Source organism: Plecotus auritus, assembly GCF_963455305.1.
Source record: "Plecotus auritus genome assembly, chromosome: 7".
In the NCBI taxonomy this organism is placed as follows: domain Eukaryota; kingdom Metazoa; phylum Chordata; class Mammalia; order Chiroptera; family Vespertilionidae; genus Plecotus; species Plecotus auritus.
Genome location: NC_137774.1, coordinates 152957909 through 152976773, shown reverse-complemented (window position 1 = coordinate 152976773; position 18865 = coordinate 152957909). Strand labels below are relative to the sequence as shown.

The 18865-nt window shown below is 38.6% G+C and overlaps 1 protein-coding gene across 2 annotated transcripts in view; it reads left to right on the top strand.

Moving 5' to 3' along the window:
- The window catches only part of CDH6 (cadherin 6), a 140589-nt gene that overhangs the window by 96693 nt on the left and 25031 nt on the right, over positions 1-18865 (top strand). For both annotated transcript variants that reach the window (XM_080681482.1, XM_080681481.1), the window contains exon 3: positions 17280-17574. In XM_080681482.1, coding sequence (XP_080537608.1) covers positions 17280-17574 — 295 coding nt within the window. The remainder of the gene's footprint in view (positions 1-17279; positions 17575-18865) is intronic.

Sequence of the window (18865 nt, the reverse complement as noted above, 5' to 3'; positions counted from 1 at the left end):
AATCTTTTCTCCCTGAGTCAGGACAAGTGCCTTGAGCACATCTTTCTTCTTCATCATTTAAATTTAATGCTCAGCCATTTAACACTTTTATATTTCAACTGATGGTATATTTTAGAGAACGTGCATTCACTTGCTTGTTGGATGTCCTTTTTTAAAATGTCTCAAGAAGTAACTTCCCAACTGCTAATATTGATAGTAACCCTTGTTTTTTTTCTACTACCAGCTAACTAATTTCAGTTCCTTAATGACGAAAGATTCAGTTTGCTATTTGATGCTAAGAAAATGTACCATTTAATAGCAATTCCCCAAGTCTCGAACTCCCCTCTCTGCACAGTTGCTCATGTAGAGAGCAAAACAGTTAGAATGTCTGACCTCGGTCACAAACCCAAAGGCAACTTTCAGCTTCCTGGGTCACACAGAGTAAAGTACAGAAAGCCAACAATGACTCAATCCAGAATCCTCCAACTTCCAAGTCATTATGCCTGTGGAACCCTATATCCTTCTGCTTATAATTCAATTTGTTCAACAAAATAAAGTGATGAAGGTGAATAAAAGAGAGTTAAGGGTTTATATTCTTTTTGTCCCCACTGAGCTATTTTATTTCCATGCTCTACAAGTCAAACAGAGCCAGAGGTTGTTGGAAGGTTATGGAGACTCTACATGCTCATTATAACAAATCCCCCAGAATCTAGCCCATGCACATTGTTAAGTTCTTCACTGATTGCCTTAACTTGTTTGTACTGTTATTGAACCATGTAATTCTTGATTTGCACCAGAGTTCTTCCTTTTTTATCTTATTATGGGTCCGCCATAGCAAATATTCAGAGTGCCCACATCTAGTTTATATTTCTTTTAAAATCAAAATCCCTAATTATAATTTTGACTGAATTTTATTTCCAAAAAAATGATTAAAAATCCCTAACATATGTGTGTAATTAACAGTCAATAGGTTCTTAAACCACAATCTTTTTCATTTCCATTGATATGAATGACAGCATTAGAACATTATTTTAAATATGACAAGACAAGTATATATTATAACCAGAATTATAAATTTAGCTATTAGAGGGCAGTACCTCTCTAGTCAAAATTAAATATATCTTCCTAATGTTCTTTTTTGTTTTTACCAAAAATAAACAGGTTTTTGATAGGGGTTCTGCCTTTTATAACCTTCATCAAATTTAGGGATTATGGTTAGATCTTAATGTGTCATTGGAAACTCAAGAAGGCATCTCTTTTTGTGTAGATGTAGGCTGCTGGTAGTAACTCCACATTCCTATAAGCCTTCATGCAGTCAGTTATTAAGACGGCAATGCACTATAATCCTAATGAGCATGCTAAGTATGCCAGTATTCTTTCCAAACCTAGCTTTCCCTCAGGAATTGAAGAAGGAGCTGAAGGAAAGTACAGAATTCCCCAGAAGAGAATAAGAGATTTTTTTTCTCTTATTGCCATTATTGATAAATAAGTAAAAGTAACACGTATTCTCAAAGGTAATGTGAGGCATCAAATTTGAAATTATGCAACCTGCAAGAAGAAGAAAAGCAGCATGCCAAAATATTTCACTGGGAAAATATTTATAGTTTCTTCCAGTTTTCTATTCACAGAGAATGCATGTACACAAGAAAAGAGAGGCACTTTAAAAGATTAAAATGTATATATGTGTGAAATATATGAATAAATATTTTAGGTGCATTGGTGTATTTCAGCAGACCCGAGGGCAGTAATAAAAGCATAACAAAAAGCTTGAAATATCACTCTGGATGTGGGATTTAATGCTGACTAGAGGGAACAGAGATTGGAGTTAAGAAGGCAATTGAAGAAGTTATCTCAGCTATGGCATTTTCAAATAGATTTGGAAAGAAAATGCTTTTCATTCATTCAACAATTATTCACCAGAGTGCAAAGTTAATAGCAGAGGCAGCCTGCCTATGTTTGAGCCACAGCTACACTGACTGTCTAGGTATGTTGAGCAAGTTATTTAACCCCTCTCTGCCCTCGATTTCTTTAACTGTTAAATGAGGAGGGTAATAAAGTCATTGAGGTGAGGCTTAAATAAGTTAAAACACAGAAAGGGCTTAGAATGGGCCTGGTGTATCATAGGAAACTAAGGGAAGACCAATACCAGGCAGGATGGCTCCCTGCTACCAAGTGTGCCTTCAAAGAAAGAAAAGGTGAAGGGAAGGAAGAACCAAAGGTGCCCAGAACATCCCACTAATGTTCTGCCTCCTTCAGGGAAGCCAAGCATCATGGGTCAGAAGATGGTGTCAAAGCAGCTAAGGTATCTGGAAATATGATTGATTAATCAACCACAATTCTGAAGGCTAAGCATACATAAAAATACAAAGTTTTCTTTATTATCCTCACCAAAGAAAAAATAAAACGCACACTACAATCACATTTGTGTGCATTTGTGTTCAATCTTGGTAACTTTTGTTCATCTTCCTATTAAGACTATTTATCATTTATTTCATTTTAAAGCATCAGTTTGCACCACAATTTGGAGTTTATATTATTTAAATCACTGTGAAATGCTAAGTGTCCCAGTAATTCAAAAAATGACTATAGTACTTCAGGCATACTAATATTTCAAATTGGAGGTATCATAATTAAGTTGGAATAATATTACAATCTCCTTATATTATTGAATCAACGTTTTATTGTGGGAAAACTACTTGATTTACTTGTTTAATTACCCTGAATGCTTCACATTTTAGAGCAAAATAATGAATTTCTTGTTTAAGACTGAATTTTGACCTTCAGTAATTGAGTGGTGTTTTATATTGGATCCCAGCACTGCTCTTTCGATTAGTACTTTAGATATTGAATTTACACCTTTGAGTACTTATATCTTTGTAAACTCTGCAAGGACCTGTACTACACATCTTGCTCATCTCTGTATCCTCCGAGGTGCCTGGCACAGATTTTGCACATTGGAAACAGTCAAGTATTCCTTAATTAAGCTGCAATGACCGCAAAAGATGAAAATCTGCTGTACTGTCTGAAAACTGCCTCCCACTTTATTGGCGTGAATGGTTTGCTATGGATATCATTGGTGGTGCTTTGTGTCATTGAATTGACAACTAAAAATCTAGTCTTTAAAGTTCAAGAAAATATAAACTGTAAACATATAAAACCAAATTTATTATGAAAGTCTTTCCATGGAAACTACCTCTGAAATTTCCCCATCAAAGTGACACAAAAATTTATGATACACTAGGAGAAAACTCAAGCTTCCTTAGTGCAAACCAGAGAAACTAAAGACAACACAGCTGTATGTGCATGAACTAACAAGAACGATAAAAAGGAAAGATATAGCAAATAGTATCATATCATAAAAGTTGGCTCCTTTAAGACTTTTACAAATGAAAACCAAACATTATTTAGGGTTTCAGTAGAAGAAAGTTTGAAACAAAATGAGAAAAAGCTAGAGTTAACCAATAGAAAACAAGTTTCTTTCTCTTAAAATTCCTAAGAAAGTACAGAGAACTCAGTAAAAGAGAAATCATTTAAGACCTGAGAACGTTGATTGCAATGATTCACAATAAATCAACGATCAAGACAAATGTGATAATACAGGGAGAAAAAAATTCTATATAATGACTATTCTTTTTTTACCAACTATATATTCTTCTAATCAACATATTTTTAGTTCTCACAGGAAAAAAATCATCATCTCTGGAGAATAATCTCATCTTAATTCTTTCTACTATTTATGTTAAGTACAGTTCAGAAGAGAAACATAAAAGAGGAGATGCAAAGAAAATTTGCTTTAAAATACAGACATGTAAAACTGCATGTGCTTTTATTGTTTTCCTTTCATAAACTGGAAAGCATAAGAATCTGGCTCATTGCCTTCCTTAATCTATAGCCTGGGGCTACACCCACCCCACCCCCAAATACCCTCCAGGAAGAGAGTTTTCCTTTTAGAAATCAAGTAAAGCTTTTTTTTATTTTTTGCATCTTCTCTAAAGATTATTTTAGTTTGAGATTATTATTTTCAAATAATCTCAAACTAAAATAAAAGGTTTTTTAAAAATTAAAAAACAAAAAGCAAGGCAAAATGGATTATAAGAAATTATTTTCTGACCCTATTTGTATCTTGAATGTTCTATCCATCCTCCCACCTATGTGTATTATGTAAAAAGAATAAAAGGGGGGATTATTTACCCTGTGTTCAAGCTATGATCTTGGTGATTACCAATCCACTGGCCTCTTAAAGAGAAATGTAGTTTTAAAATTAAATCAAGGAAATTAGGTGACTTGGGCAAAGTTGAGTGGCAGTACTTTGTTCAGTTTTATCTCCTTTTCAACAGTCTACACATCACTGACTTAAGTTTTACAGAGATAACGAGGCAGTAGGAATCTTAGTGTGAAGCAAACCATCAAACAACTTCTAAGCAGGGACAGAACAGGAAACACGACACAAGGGAAGTCATCCCCTAGCAGGTCGAGGCAGCATGGATCCTTCCTAGCAGTTTCACTGCAGACAACTGGTCATGAGATAAGGAGCAGTGATGATGTTATCTCACTTTTATCAGGCACTGCAGTTTAGGGCGTCTCTCTCACTTGTAAGAGAGATTCACGGGAGCATGCCTCCACTTGAGGAAGCCAGAATCCAGCTTTTCTGATATGGTAACATCGGATACTCTTCCCTAAAACCACATTATTAAGATATTAATACAGCAGAGAGCATTTCAGACGTGGTAGGCACATGAAATAATAGCACACATGCTTAGGAGTTGAGCGCGAAAGTCCATGACTCTAACATCACTGAGAACACTTACCCAGTGTAGCCGCTGGGCCCATACACATTTCTCTTCCTGATTATTTCACCGGTAGCTCCCTTAAAGAAAAAAAAAGAGAGAGAGTTGTTCAAATCATTTAAGAATTTATATGCTAGTTCCCAAGCAAGAAAATCTAATAAATGAACTCATAATCTTCTCTCCTAGAAATGCTCACCATTATTTCCTTGACTGTACTAGTACGAGTAGGTTACAGAATTCAATTTAATCATCATTTCCTGAGCACATACAGGATGCTTGAGAGCTTTGAATTTGAACAAAAAATAGTCTCTCCCTCAAGTAAACTACGTGTTTTATGAAGATATGGCTTTAACTTTTTAAATCCCAAGAGTCAACATAAGATTATTATATCTAATATGATTTTTACCTTTGAAGAAAAACGTATTTGAGGAAAAGTCCATTAGCTGGTGAGAAACATAATTTTTTAAATTTCTGCTGCTTGATTTCTTGCGTCTTCAATGTCTGCATTTATCTATAAATATGTTCTTCCAAGTGTAGTGTCAGAGATAGAGGGAGATGAACTGCAAAAATTGAACTGGAATGCCCAGAATTTCCGGGTTCTTGTCTCGATGGTTTTGAAGAATGAAGCCATGGACGAAAGGTGATAGGTGAAAAGTACAGAAACTTTACTGCAAGCAGACACTACCTCTAAAAGCTAATTCTAAATCCTAAGCCTGAGACTCCGTCCCTCCTGGACAGACAGAGGGGCCCCTGAGAACGGGTGACCGCTGCTCTCTTTGTCTTGAGGCATTCAATAGGCTGCAGTTCTTTGTCTGAACTCAACCCCTTCTTATTGGTCATGGTGCTACACAGAGTTAATTTTCAAAGCTCCAAGCTCACGTGGGGTCCCCCATCTTCTCTCCCCCTTATTGTGTTGGTTGGAGTCACTGTTGGTTTATGGTAGAGCTCTCCCAGTTGTGTTGGCAGAGAAAGCCTTATCTTATGGCCCTCCCAGCTACTCAGGTCAGGGCTATTTTGGCCTAACTTATGGTCACTTTAATGGCTCAGGCCCGAGATGCCTTTTGGTTTATGGCTTTAATTGCACAGGCCAGATATATATTTGCCTATTCCATTTCTCTACTCTCTGTACAAATAAGATAAACACCCTGGCATCTTCAAGTCTCCATTATGTATTCCTTCCTCCATAGGCCCCTTTTATTCCTCACCTAAACCTGCCTAATTAAGCTAGCTAGCTAACCCTTTCAGAGAGAGGGAGAGGAAGAGAGGGGGGGAGTGTGTGTGTGTGTGTGTGTGTGTGTGTGTGTGTGTGTGTGTCCTGAGCTTTGTCAATTGCTGAAAAGATTACAGTATGAAGCAAAAAAGCAGGATTAAAACTGGTGAGTTACAGTGCCTTGGTAAATCAATTTTTGACTGGGTATCTGGCTCTCAACTTGATTTACCACTGGCATTTTGAAAATGAAAATGTTAGACTAAGCAAGAGTTGAGACTAATGTCTTAATCTGCCGAAGACCTTGGACATCCAGAGCCAAGCACAAGGCAGGAGTAAACAATGCCTTTTGGGGGAAATAAACTCATGCAGTGAATAAACCAAACGGCATTTGTTTAATTGATAAATCCAAAATGAACAATAACCTCTATTACAGTTTGTATCATTTGTGCCAATAGAATTTACAAATAACTTAGCCTGGGGCCTAATATAATAAATACAATGAATCGGGAAACTTTTGTAATCATCCTAGGAAGTGTTGTTTGGCAGTATGTGCTCATGTGAGCGAACATAGACTTTGGAGTCAGGCAGATCTTGGTATCCTTCCTGGCTCTGCCCTTAACTTTCGGCCAGTTACTTAACCTCCCTGACCTCAGGGGAAAAAAAGGAGAAAGTAATAAGTAATGCTTATCTCCTGGAGTTGTTATGAGACTTAAATGATGTATCACACAAGGCGCTTAAGCAGTACCAGACACATAGTAAGCGTCACCAAAGGTTACTAGGTGTACCGGTTAATAATTGCAGATTTTGTAATCAAAGAAAACACGATAATTTCAAGAAAAACATCAAAAGTGCTTTATTCAAAGTAATGTCCATCCCTAGCTACACATTTCCCCATCTCTCAGGTAATTTGTGGGTACCGTCCCAATAGAACTTTTCTTGTTTTGAGGCAAACCATTCAGAGACCCAATTTCCCACTTCGTATGTTTTGAAGTGCTGCTCAGAAAGTGTGTGTGCCATCGATAGGAACAAGTGGTAATCTGAAGGAGTAAGATCTGGTGAATATGGCGGGTGGGTTAATACTTCCCAGGCAAGATCTTTTAACGTGTTTTTAACTGGTTTTGAAGTGTGTGATGGTGCATCATCATGAAGCAAAATTACTTTGCCCTGTCTTCTGGAGCATTCTGGTCGTTTCACGATCAAAGTGTGGTTCAAATTAATTATTTGTTGTCGGTAGCGATCAGTATTAACAATTTCACCTGGTTTTAGAAGCTCATAATACACCACACCTTCCTGATCCCACCAAATGCAGAGTATTGTCTTCTTTCCCAAGCTATTTGGCCTTGCAGTCGAAGTTGATGGTTGACCTGGATCAACCCAGGATTTTGTGCGTTTGGGATTCTCAAAATCCACTTTTCATCACCAGTCACAATTCGATGCAAAAAAGACTTTCTTTCGTGCCTTTGAAGCAACATTTTACTGATGACTTTTTAGTTTTCCATTTGTCTTTTGTTCAGTTGATGTGGCACCCATTTTCCTCCCTATAAAATCTTTCCCATTGTTTGTAAATGATCGGAAATTGTTTGCTGAGCAACGTTTAATCTTTCTGCAAATTGTTTTTGAGTTTGACACGCATCTTCATCCAATAATGCTTGTAATTGTTGGTCTTCAAACTTTTTCGGTTGACCTGGGCGTTCTTTGTCTTTCACATCAAAATCATCACTTTTAAAGTGTTTAAACCAGCATTCACAAGGATCTTGAGATGGAGCATGTTCACCATAAGCTTCCCAAAGTATTCAGCAGCACTTTTCTTCAAAATAAAGTAATGAATTATAACTTCCCGCAAATGCTCTTTTTTGGCATGAAATTTGACATTTTTAAGTGTAAAAATATCTATGATGTTAACACCTTCAGAAAATTTGACATATGAAGTTTTGAAGCTTGTCAATACAACAAAATAGCATATATATCAAATCGCATATACTGTATATCAACATATGTATAACTCCATCAATTGAAAAAAAAATCCTCATTATTAACCAGTACACCTAGTAGTTTTCTTCCCTCTTCACTGGGATTCTTGAACTGAAACAACATACAGTTTCAGTTCACCTTGAATCCCAGAGATAAGAAACAACTGTCATAGTTTTCTATTTCTGCTGTTAACAAGTTACGCAAATTTAGTGAATTAGAACAGTTCAAATCTATGATCTTGCAATTCTAGAAGTCAAAAGTCTAAAATGGGTTTCACTGGGCTAAAACCAAGGTGTCTGCAAGGTGTTCTTCTAGAGACACTAGGAGAATCCCTCTCCTTGCCTTTTTGAGCCTGCATTCCTTGCTTCGTCGGCCCTTTCTCCATATTCAAAGACAGCAGTGAAGCATCTTCAAATCAATCCCTCTGCTTCATTGCACATTTCCTTCTCTGACTCCCTACCTTCCCTTATAAGGATGCTGGCGATTATGCTGGGTGCTGTCAGGATTATCCAGGATAATCTCCGATCTGAAAATCTTTATCTTAATCACACCTATAAATCCTTTTTGCCTTTAAGGGAACATAGTCCCTGGTTCTGGGAAGTAGTATAGGAACCTCTTTGGGAGAGCCATTATTCTGCCTACTACATCTACCACAACCTAAAGTTTTGTTCACTTACTAGTTACTTTGGTACTTTTGACATTAAATTCAAAGCATTGAGTGTAAAAGATAAATGTCAAGGATATGAATAAATTTTTCTTGAGTTTAGATTGAAATTTTTTTCACTTTTATAACTTTTTCAAAAATTCTCCTCCACATAACACAAGGTCTTTTTCAGTGGCTATTAAATCTAACAAAAGATAAAAGAGGGAATTGAGTGGGGTCGTGAGTTATCTCTATAAATGCGGAACCCTTTATGATATAATTTGAATGAATTTTTAAAGTTATAAGGTACATAATGAGAAAAAAGATGGGAGGAGAGAAAGGTGATAGATAGATAGTAGGTAGATAGAGAATTCCATCAATGGCTCTCAGTGGAGGCAATTTTCTTCCCTCGAAGGACATTTGGCAATATATGGAAACGTTTTTGATTGTCACAACTTGAAAGCTGCTACAGGTATCTAGTGGGTAGGGGTCAAGGATGCTGATAAATAGGACAGGTACCTCAACAAAGAGTTACCCAGCCCAAACTGCCAATGGTGCAGAGGTTGGAAAATTCTGCATTAGATCTCTATAACTCAGTACTTAAAATATTGTTTGGTACAGAGTAAGCCTTTAATGAATATTCATAGAACTGTATGTAAACATCGAGAGAAAATACTTGTGTTGTAGTTAAAGACTAGGCTGTAATGTCAGTGCCTGAACTCAAATTCTGCTCCTGATGGTTGTATGATGCTGAAAAGTTACTTAACTTTTATCTTGCCTCAGTTTCCTCATTAGTGTAGAGGGGATAGGAAGAGATTCATAATGAGTAAAAAATTATATAATCTATATAATAAATTCAGCACATTTTCTAGCCCATAGTATGGACTTAATAAATGACTGCTATTACTATATTCCCAAATCCCAGCCAAACCAATTCCCAAATGATCTATATATATAAAAGCCTAAGTGACCATCTGACCGTCCGACCAGTAGCTATGACGCACAATGACCACCAGGGGGCAGATGATCCAACTGGTAGCTATGATGCACACTGACTACCAGGGGACAGATGCTCAATGCAGGAGCTGCCAAGCTGTGGTTCTCAGGTGATGCACCCGTAACCAGAGAGGAGGGAGCCCAATTCCAGTGCATCACCCTAAAACCACCCTCTCACAATCCAGGACCCCTCAGGGGATATCGGAGAGCTGGTTTTGGCCTGATCCCTGCAGGCCAGGCCAAGGGACCCCACCGGTGCACAAATCTAGTAAATAATATGAAAGAACACTTTAAAGATAAAATATTTCCATTGTTAAAAAGTGGAAATTTTCCACAAAATTATTTATGCTGTATAGAAGAAAATAATTTTTTCAGGTCATTACAAGAGGCAACATAGTATAACCAGAAAAAGAACATAGGATATTGAGATAGCCCAATCCTAGGTTTTGTCAGAGAAAAGGAGATTTTCCAGATTCTTTTAGAGCCCATTCAATGTATCAGAAGATGGGTCTGGCCAACTAGAATAAAACTCACTAATCTATATATTTAAAGAGGTAATATGCAAATTAGCCTGGATGCTGTAACAGTCACAACTGCTCAGAAGGAGGCTGCGTGCTCAGGTGGGTGGGAGTGGACTGCTGCGCAGTGAGGCAAGCCACAGATGGTGCAGGCCCGCAGAGAGTAGAGCAGAGCAGGGCCCACAGAGAGCAGGGAGTAGGGCCTGCCTGTCAGCCAGGGTGGCGGCAGCAAGCAGGCCTGCAGAGAACATGGCCTGCCAGCCGGGGCACGCTGGCAGTCCTGCCTCTGCATGTGAGCTGTAGAGGAAACACCTTTTCTGACCGCTCATTGGCTAAGCTCCCAGTATGCCACTCACAGTGTTCTTGGTAATTTGGGTAATAAGAATCCAAGAAGGTGATCTAGGGTTTTTCCATCTCACTCCTGGAGGAAAAAACGAAGGTCTGCTGTGCCGCGCCAGCATGGGCAAGGATGAACCTGAGTGGGGGTGGTGAGGGATTGAGAAAAGACAGACAAGAGAATGAAAGCTGGGTCTTGATGGGACGCTGTTCTCTCTGATGGGGAGCTAGCGACAGTGCCATGGACTACAAGCCGTGTCTTTATTTTATAGCCAGATGCCACAAGGCAAAGTAAGGGCATTATCAAGATGTTTACAACATTCTCGTGGGTTTCTATCCTACTCAATTACATGCACCTGAACTCTGTCAAGCCCACATCACTCAGACACGTGGGGCCACGTGTTCAGACCATAGGTTCAAGCTTACAACTATAGCTATTGGCTATAATTGTGCTGGGAGGGTTCTGCCCTCCAAGCTGGGGCTTGCAGGTAGCAATGAGAGGACTGTGCCCTCTCATTAGTCTGAGGCTTGAAAATGTCCAAACACTGTGGCTGCTCTCCACAGTCCACTGCTGGAGGGGCTAAGAAATGTCATATCCTGCCCTAGCCAGTTTGGCTCAGTGGATAGAGCCTCGATCTGCCGACCACAGGGTCCAGGTTCAATTCTGGTCAAGGGCATGTACCTAGGTTGTAGGCTTCCTCCCTGGTTGGGGCCCAGGTCAGGGCTCATGCAGGAAGCAACCAATCAAAGTGTCCCTCTCACATTGATGTTTCTCTCTGTCTTTCCCTCTCTCTTCCACACTCTCTAAAAATCAATGGAAAAATATCCTCAGGTGAGGATAAAAGAAAGAAAGAAATGTCATATCCTATGAAAGAGACATCTGAAAATGCCTAAAGAAAGTTGTCATTTTTAGTGGTTAAGGGACTAGAGTCTGTGTTGATAAAAACACCTTGGCAGCTGCGGCGGCCGGCAGTGGCAGCAGCAGCAGGGTGATGGGGACGGCACCTTCCCCTGATCAGCCTGGTTGCCTCCTGCAGAGGGAGGCCAGACTGCGGCTTAGGCCCGTTCCCCCCAGGGAGCGGGCCTAAACCATCAGTAGGACATCCCCTGAGGGCTCCTGGATTGGAGAGGGTGCAGGTCAGGCTGAGGGACCTCCCCTTCCCATCCACAAATTTTGTGCACTGGGCCTCTAGTCATGTATAAATGTCATCACCAAAAATTATTGGTGCCAAGCTCAGAGCTGCAGGCCATGCTTCCATCCCAGCTTTCCTCTCAGATTTTATAGTGGGAATCAGCTCTTCTTGTCACCAAAATTCATGTGGTGGGGTACTCCTGCAGCCAAGGGAGGCATTTCACATCTTTGGCTCCTAAATACGTGCACACACACACAGCCCTTGTGTGTATTTGAAGTCATTTTACTGCCCTGAGACAATATCTCTGAAGTCCTTGAAAGGGGGCCAGGGAGCAGGGGCAAGTTTGTGGGTACAGGTGAACGGGGAGTCATTTTTTCCTTTTCCCTTTGGGAAATCATGTAGTGAGGAAGAAGTTCATTTTAGCTCCCAAGAGCCTTCCAAAGTTTCTCCAGGGCAAGAAAAAGGTGGATGGTTCTATAGATGGTCTCTACCAAGAACAAAGCAACTCATTAGCTACAACCAAGAACAATGAAGGAGTCACAGTCAGACATCAGGGCCTATGGAGAAGAGAATAGAGCAGGTCACCTGGGACCTTAAGGAGCTGAGGTCATAATTCCACCTGCCAGAACCACAGACACCACTCAGGAAAGTAATGGATGAGAGACTAGCACGCTAGAAGACTAGCAGGCCAGACGACAGTGCAAGGACTACCTTTGGTTCCAAAAGCCCCAAATTTCCCTCTGGTTCAGGCCATGTGGCTCTCCATTTTTCATACACCCAAATGTCATCTTGGACTAGATCAGGGGCAAGGGAAGAAAGCTGAAGCCAGAAAGACTAGGATGTATTTTTAAAACTTAACTAAAGAGACTGTATTATTGAATCAGGCAGACTTTATTGAATTGCACTAAATTATTGACTCAATATTCAACCTAATATAGAGTTCCTAATAGTCAATAGGATTAGAGCTTGAGGGATAAGCTATAAAAAAAATAAGGCCCTAGCAGGTTTGGCTCAGTGGATAGAGCACTGGCCCATCGACTGAAGGGTCATGGGTTCATTTCCGGTCAAGGGCACATACTTCAGTTGCAGGTTCAACCCCCCACCCCCACCCCACCCTCGCACCAACAATTGATGTGTCTCTCTCACATCTATGTTTTTCTTTCTATGTCTCTCCCCCTCCCTTCTACTCTCTCCAAAAATGAATGGGAAAATATCCTCAGGTGAGGATTGGCAATAATAATCATAAGGAAGCTGCATCTTGCCTTGCATATCTTAGTGCAGTGTGAGAAAATATGGGATCCTGCAACTCAAGGGAAAGAGTATTTCTATTTTGGCTGACATTATTACTTTTATTAGCCCAGGCACCTACTCAAGGCGTCCTTTGACTTTCTCCCACACTGAACCTTGAAACCATGCCATGCACTCATCTGGTTGCTAAATCATTTTTTCCCATTACTAAATTTAAACTCCTCCAAGAACTCTTCCTAAATCATCAAAGACCTAACACATTCCCTGACTCCACCTTGTCCAACTTATAACTTCTGTCTATGCTGTTCTCCATCTTTCCATTTATTTTTTCATTCCTAATACTTAACCAAAGTAATCAACTATCTAATTTCTGCTTTTATTCTGTATCTTTTATATATGAGTATTTACAAGCCTAAATTGCAAGTTTGTAGAAGACAGGTATTGTTTTTTATGTGTTGCCTCTTCAAGACAATAAGTGTTTTTAAATGGTCTTGGTTGACAGTTAAGTCGTGTTTAATATGGCACAACATTTTTTAAAATGGATCATTTTCCATACATTATTCATTACTTTCTGCAACAGGATGATACCTGAAATATGGCTCATTAAAATTTTGTAGCTTCTTCACCCTTAACAGGTGACTTCTGTCCCAGTCCCTAGTGTAATTACAATGGTCAGTGTACTTAATGTGCTTATAACTTCTTTGCTCTTTTCAGCATATATAAGTGACATAATTGTATTGAGGTTTCATTGGTTATTAAAGACATTTTTTCAGAACTGAGACAATAACTTGTATTCCTCCCTCATATTGCTCAGATTGGACCATGTGCCTAATGTTTGGTAATAATTGCTAAGTTATCTGGCAACTTTAGGAACATATATTCTTGATACATAGAATTATCCTAAAATCAAGTGAGAAAGGGGATGGAGGACACTAAGATTAGCTTTGGTGACACTCTCCATGGGGCCATATCCACAACCCAAATTTGTCAATGTGATGCACTTAAAAAAAATAATAACAATAAATCAACCGAAAAACGAATAAGAGCAAGATCTCCTTCTAAAACCAAATGCCACAGATACGTAGTAAAGTCCCGCCAGCGTCAGATGAGATGTGCCTTTCTGAGGGAAGCAGATAATTTTTACTTGATGGTGAATCATTAAAAGTGAACCAGATGATTAAGCTTAATGGAACAGCCACATTCAACTGAAATTAGTAAGAACATGCCTCCGGCAGCCTACAACCTTTTATTTGTTGTTGTTTAACTTCTGCCTTTACAGTGGCCGTGATGAATGACATCACAAAAGGAAAAATCCAATTAAAATCTAAGTGCTCAATAAACCCCTAATGTCTGCTTGTCACCACCCCTTTCACTAGCAACAATGTCTTATGTTTCCTTTTTTCCTCAAGAAGAGAGATAAGAGCTGGGCCCCAGGGGAGTTCAAGGTAACAGGGTGTGGGGGGAGTAGGGAAAGAATTATACAAAAGCTTCTGAGCTTCCTGTTGCCTTGCACCCCATCAGACACACACCCTGCAGGTGGAGGAGATGAGGTTAAATTGTTTTATCATCATGCGCCTGAGTGGAGAGGTGCATTTTCCCACTGGGTTTCAAATATTGGTAAATCAGAATTGGGATCGGCAGAGCAATCCCTGTTCACCCTCTTACTTAGTGTCTCTGCTGCTCTTCCAAGCCGTCTCGGGTGTTTGTTCTATAAGTCATCGAAATGGTCTCTCCTGACAGCTAAAAATAAGCTTCTGATTACTTTTACCTGAATAAATCTTGTGACCAGATGTGGTATTCACCTACTAAGTGTGCAACAATTACCATTGAGAGGGATGAGAGAACAGGCCAAGGGGAGTCTATAATCTAGTGGAATGCAGAATATAATAAATCACATGGGAAACTGGCAATTGCCACCTGGTAGAAGAATACTGGGTGTTGATAACAGATTTCACCTTAGAGACACTGTGTATTTGCAAAATTGGGTTTTCAAAGTCCTCACAACAAAGTTCTCAAAGTCAAAATCAGAGCAAAAAAAAATATGCTTATGATGAACTGAGAGTTAAAAATAGTAATGATTTCTTAAATTTGGAAGGAGCTTTGTCATTTATAAAACACATACGTGCTTTTATCACGTTTACATAGCGTTTAATGTGGTATTTATATACAGGTTTTAATTAAATGCTCATGACAGCCTTGTCCTGTAGCTCTTATCATCCTCATGGTATTGATAAGGAACCTGGCACAGGGAGGTTAACTGACTGTTGGGATCCTATATTTGGGGAGGAAATAGAATGAGCAAGACCTATACTTAGGGCTGCGGCTGCAGGGCCCCTGCACTGTGCCAGGACGCTAACCATGGCTGCCCTGGAGCCAGGACCCAATGGGCAGTGATGTTGGTTGCGTTCCTCATGAGCTAATGAAATAGCTTTTTAAGAGCTCACTTCAGTCATTAGAGTTTGATGGTGGAGAGTTAAACGTTCCCCAGTGGCTCTTTCTGTATAATCATGGTTTCAACGTTTTCTTAGCATATCACATTACACAAATCATGGAGTGCTCTTGTTTTACATTTCTTACTGCGTTTGTCTCACTTCTAAGCAATTTCCTCCCCGTGTGCATTTATCTTCCATTATTTCTGTCAAACTGCTTTCAAGGCCACTAATTGTATGACTAATATTCTCTTCCTCAAACCCTGCTATTAACCAGCATTAGCTGTGTGTCATTGGACACAATTTCCCATCTCTAAAAACCGGGAGGTTGCACCCAATAGTCTATAAGGCCTCTTCTTGCACTTTAATTCTATACTTTTGATGCTTTCACAGGAGCGGTGTGATTTGGGAAACACTACATAAAAGGGAACTTCAGTTTTCTTGACTCTGCGATGATGGATTCAATTAGCTCATGTTTCCCAAACTGTGCTTCTTGGAAAACTGTTTTAGGGAATATCACTATGGATCACACCCAAAAAGGCTTCTTTACATAAGAGAACTCGGGAAAGCTAGATTAAATAAAGTCAAATACAATTTTGAACTGTGGACATTCACAGTCTTTCATATGTTAATGGGCTACGGATGACTCCAAGAAAGAGACAGACTATAAAGTATTTGCCAAACTTATTGGACCACAGAACCCCTTTGAGTCAGCATTTTATATAAATTACATTCCATGTGATACACTTTTAGAAAGGCGGAGTTACATTATTCTTAGAATCCCTTTATTACCCTGAAATTCTATTTTTAGATTTGTCTATTTCTAGACACTACTGTGAGCATTCCATACAGTATTAATCAGGAGGGCAAAGAGCTGGTTTACCTGTTGCTATTGTTGCCATAACTGTTGTAACACGGTCCATACCCTGGTTAGATGAAGTTGAAATAAGGTAGAGATTAGCAGCCTTCCCACTGAAACTAACTTGTCTATATGCAGCTGATATTTATAACAGGGGTTTGAAAATAGTTCTCAATAAAGAGCACTTTGGGGAAATCTGTAAATAAGGGTTAGATTAGAAGACCTATGAGATACTCTTGCTGAAGTGGGAAAAAGAGAAATAAAAGGAAGTCAACTCTTTGGAAATAATCTTTAGGATTAGGTAACATGGGCTACTTTCCAAGTTACAATCATCCTCTTCCAATTCAAAGGTCTCCTCACATTCATTTAATTCAACCCTTTACCCTGACCCATTGCATTGACTTAACCATATTAGAATCACTGCTTGATTACCTTCAGGAGCAGGAACCCACTACTTCCTAATGCAGACTATGCAATTTTAGGCAGCTCTGCTTTATAAGTGGTCCTTTCCCATATTAAATTAAAATCTAAGTGTTAAATGTTCTTATTCCAAGTGACCTTGTAAATGATGTAGTCGGCGGTTTTCAAGGCAATGTCCATAGTGGTACTTAAGATGTTTTTCAAATGCTTCGAGTTGAATTCCATTCATTGATTCATAAATAAATACATAAATTTCATGTAGAAAAATGATTATAGTCTCCATTATATTGGACTCAAAGAGATTTACTAGCTCCCCTAAATTCAGTATAGAAGCAGAATGTACCTGGTCTCTCTGATTCAAAAACCAAAATCCTTTTCTTAATAATATATTGCTTCTTTAGCGTGTCTGCATACATAAAAGTGAGGCGAGTGTATTAATAGAATCTAAAAGCTGTAGTAAAAATAGTTTCATTCCAGCCAGTCTTGTGATTACTCTGGCTTTTGGTTTTCCCTTCTTCAAAATAAGGATTACTAAATTTTCTCCAAGCTCTGTTTCAGTTCTGGAAATTTTCTATGATTATAAGGAAACATGTTCATTAATGAATGGTATTTACTATGGGGGACTGAAGTAATAGTAGAAGAAAAGAACTGCATCCCTTAGAAAGGATTGAATGAAAGCATGCATCATAAAAGACAAACAGTTTAGAATCACATTTGATTTTTACTTTCTTTAATTTTTTTCTACACTAGTTACATTCAGACCAGGATAAAGGAGATGGATCACTTAAATATATCCTTTCAGGAGATGGAGCAGGAGATCTCTTCATTATCAATGAAAACACAGGGGATATACAAGCCACCAGAAGGTTAGACAGGGAAGAAAAACCTACTTACATCCTTCGAGCTCAAGCTGTAAACAAAAAGACAGGGATTCCTGTAGAGCCTGAGTCTGAATTCGTCATCAAGATCCATGATATCAACGACAATGAACCAATATTCACCAAGGAGGTCTACACAGCCACAGTTCCCGAAATGTCTGATGTGGGTGAGTGGGATGTGATTTCAACCAGGCAATGCTTCTCCTCCAGTTCATTAACTGAACAAAGAATCCTATGAGTGAAATTTACTGACTGAATAAATATAGATGTTAAGTTCTAAAGTACCATATTTCAAACAGTCTACTTATGTCCCTTTTGTAAGTACCCCCATGTTTCCTAATACTACTCTAGTCTCACTTTATTATCCTTTTTTTAAAAAACTGCATTTCCTCTAAAGATGAGGGTAGAGTGAGAGTAGGAAAAAGAAAGAGCCCTCTCATCTACTTCTCCCACCTTAAATCCCTGCTCTATTTCCTGGGCTGGAAAACAGCAGCCTTCTCTATTTCTAATTCATGTACTGGCATTAAGGCTCCAAGTAAGAATCTCCCCAGTGGAAACAAAAGCCTGGATTTACAGTCCAGACTAAAGAGTAATGACTGTTGCTTTAAGTGACTGTATATTTAGAGAAGAGACTCTAAGAAAACTTCTTTTCAATCCATAGAAAATATGCAGAGGATGTCTAAGGGAGATATACTTTACTAATTGGTGGAAATTAGTAAATAACATTAATATGGTAAATGAAGATTTTGTACACAATTCTACCAATTTTAAAGTTAATATGTGTGCATTTAATTTGCTTAGACTGGGAGAAGGTAAACAGAATTTCAACTAAGAAAAAAAAATCCTACTGACATCATTCTTAGCCACATTAATATACTTCATGGGAGACAATGACAAATATTAAACTACTCATGTAAGGGTTATTTTAATTTTCACTCAGTATCAAATTCAAAAGAGCTAAATTACATAATAAAAATGTTTCTACCATTCTGAGTCATATATCACAGCTGTTTCAGTCCAAAGTTCCAAGACTTTGAAAATATTTAAACCATGGAAATGCTTGTAAAACATCTAAATTTTTCTCACGAAGAAGTTGCTCATCTCATTACTTAAAGCCACTTTGTTTTGTTTGAAAAAAATCACAAATTATCACCAAGCAAAGAGGAGGATTAGAATTCTTTTAAAAGGAAGATTTGTTAAGGAAGAATATTTTTCCATTTGGTGGTAAAAGACAGAATTAATAAAGGATAGTCTTGTCATCAATACCACCCAGGACAATCGTAACCAGATGTGCAAGTTGTCACTGAACAACTCTCAGGAGTACCATTGACTTTTTTTGTACAGAGAGATTAATTTTTAATTGACTTTATTGGGGTGACATTGGATAATAAGATTATGTAGGTTTCAGGAGTATAATTCTGTAATACATCATCTGTATATTGTATTGTGTGTTCACGA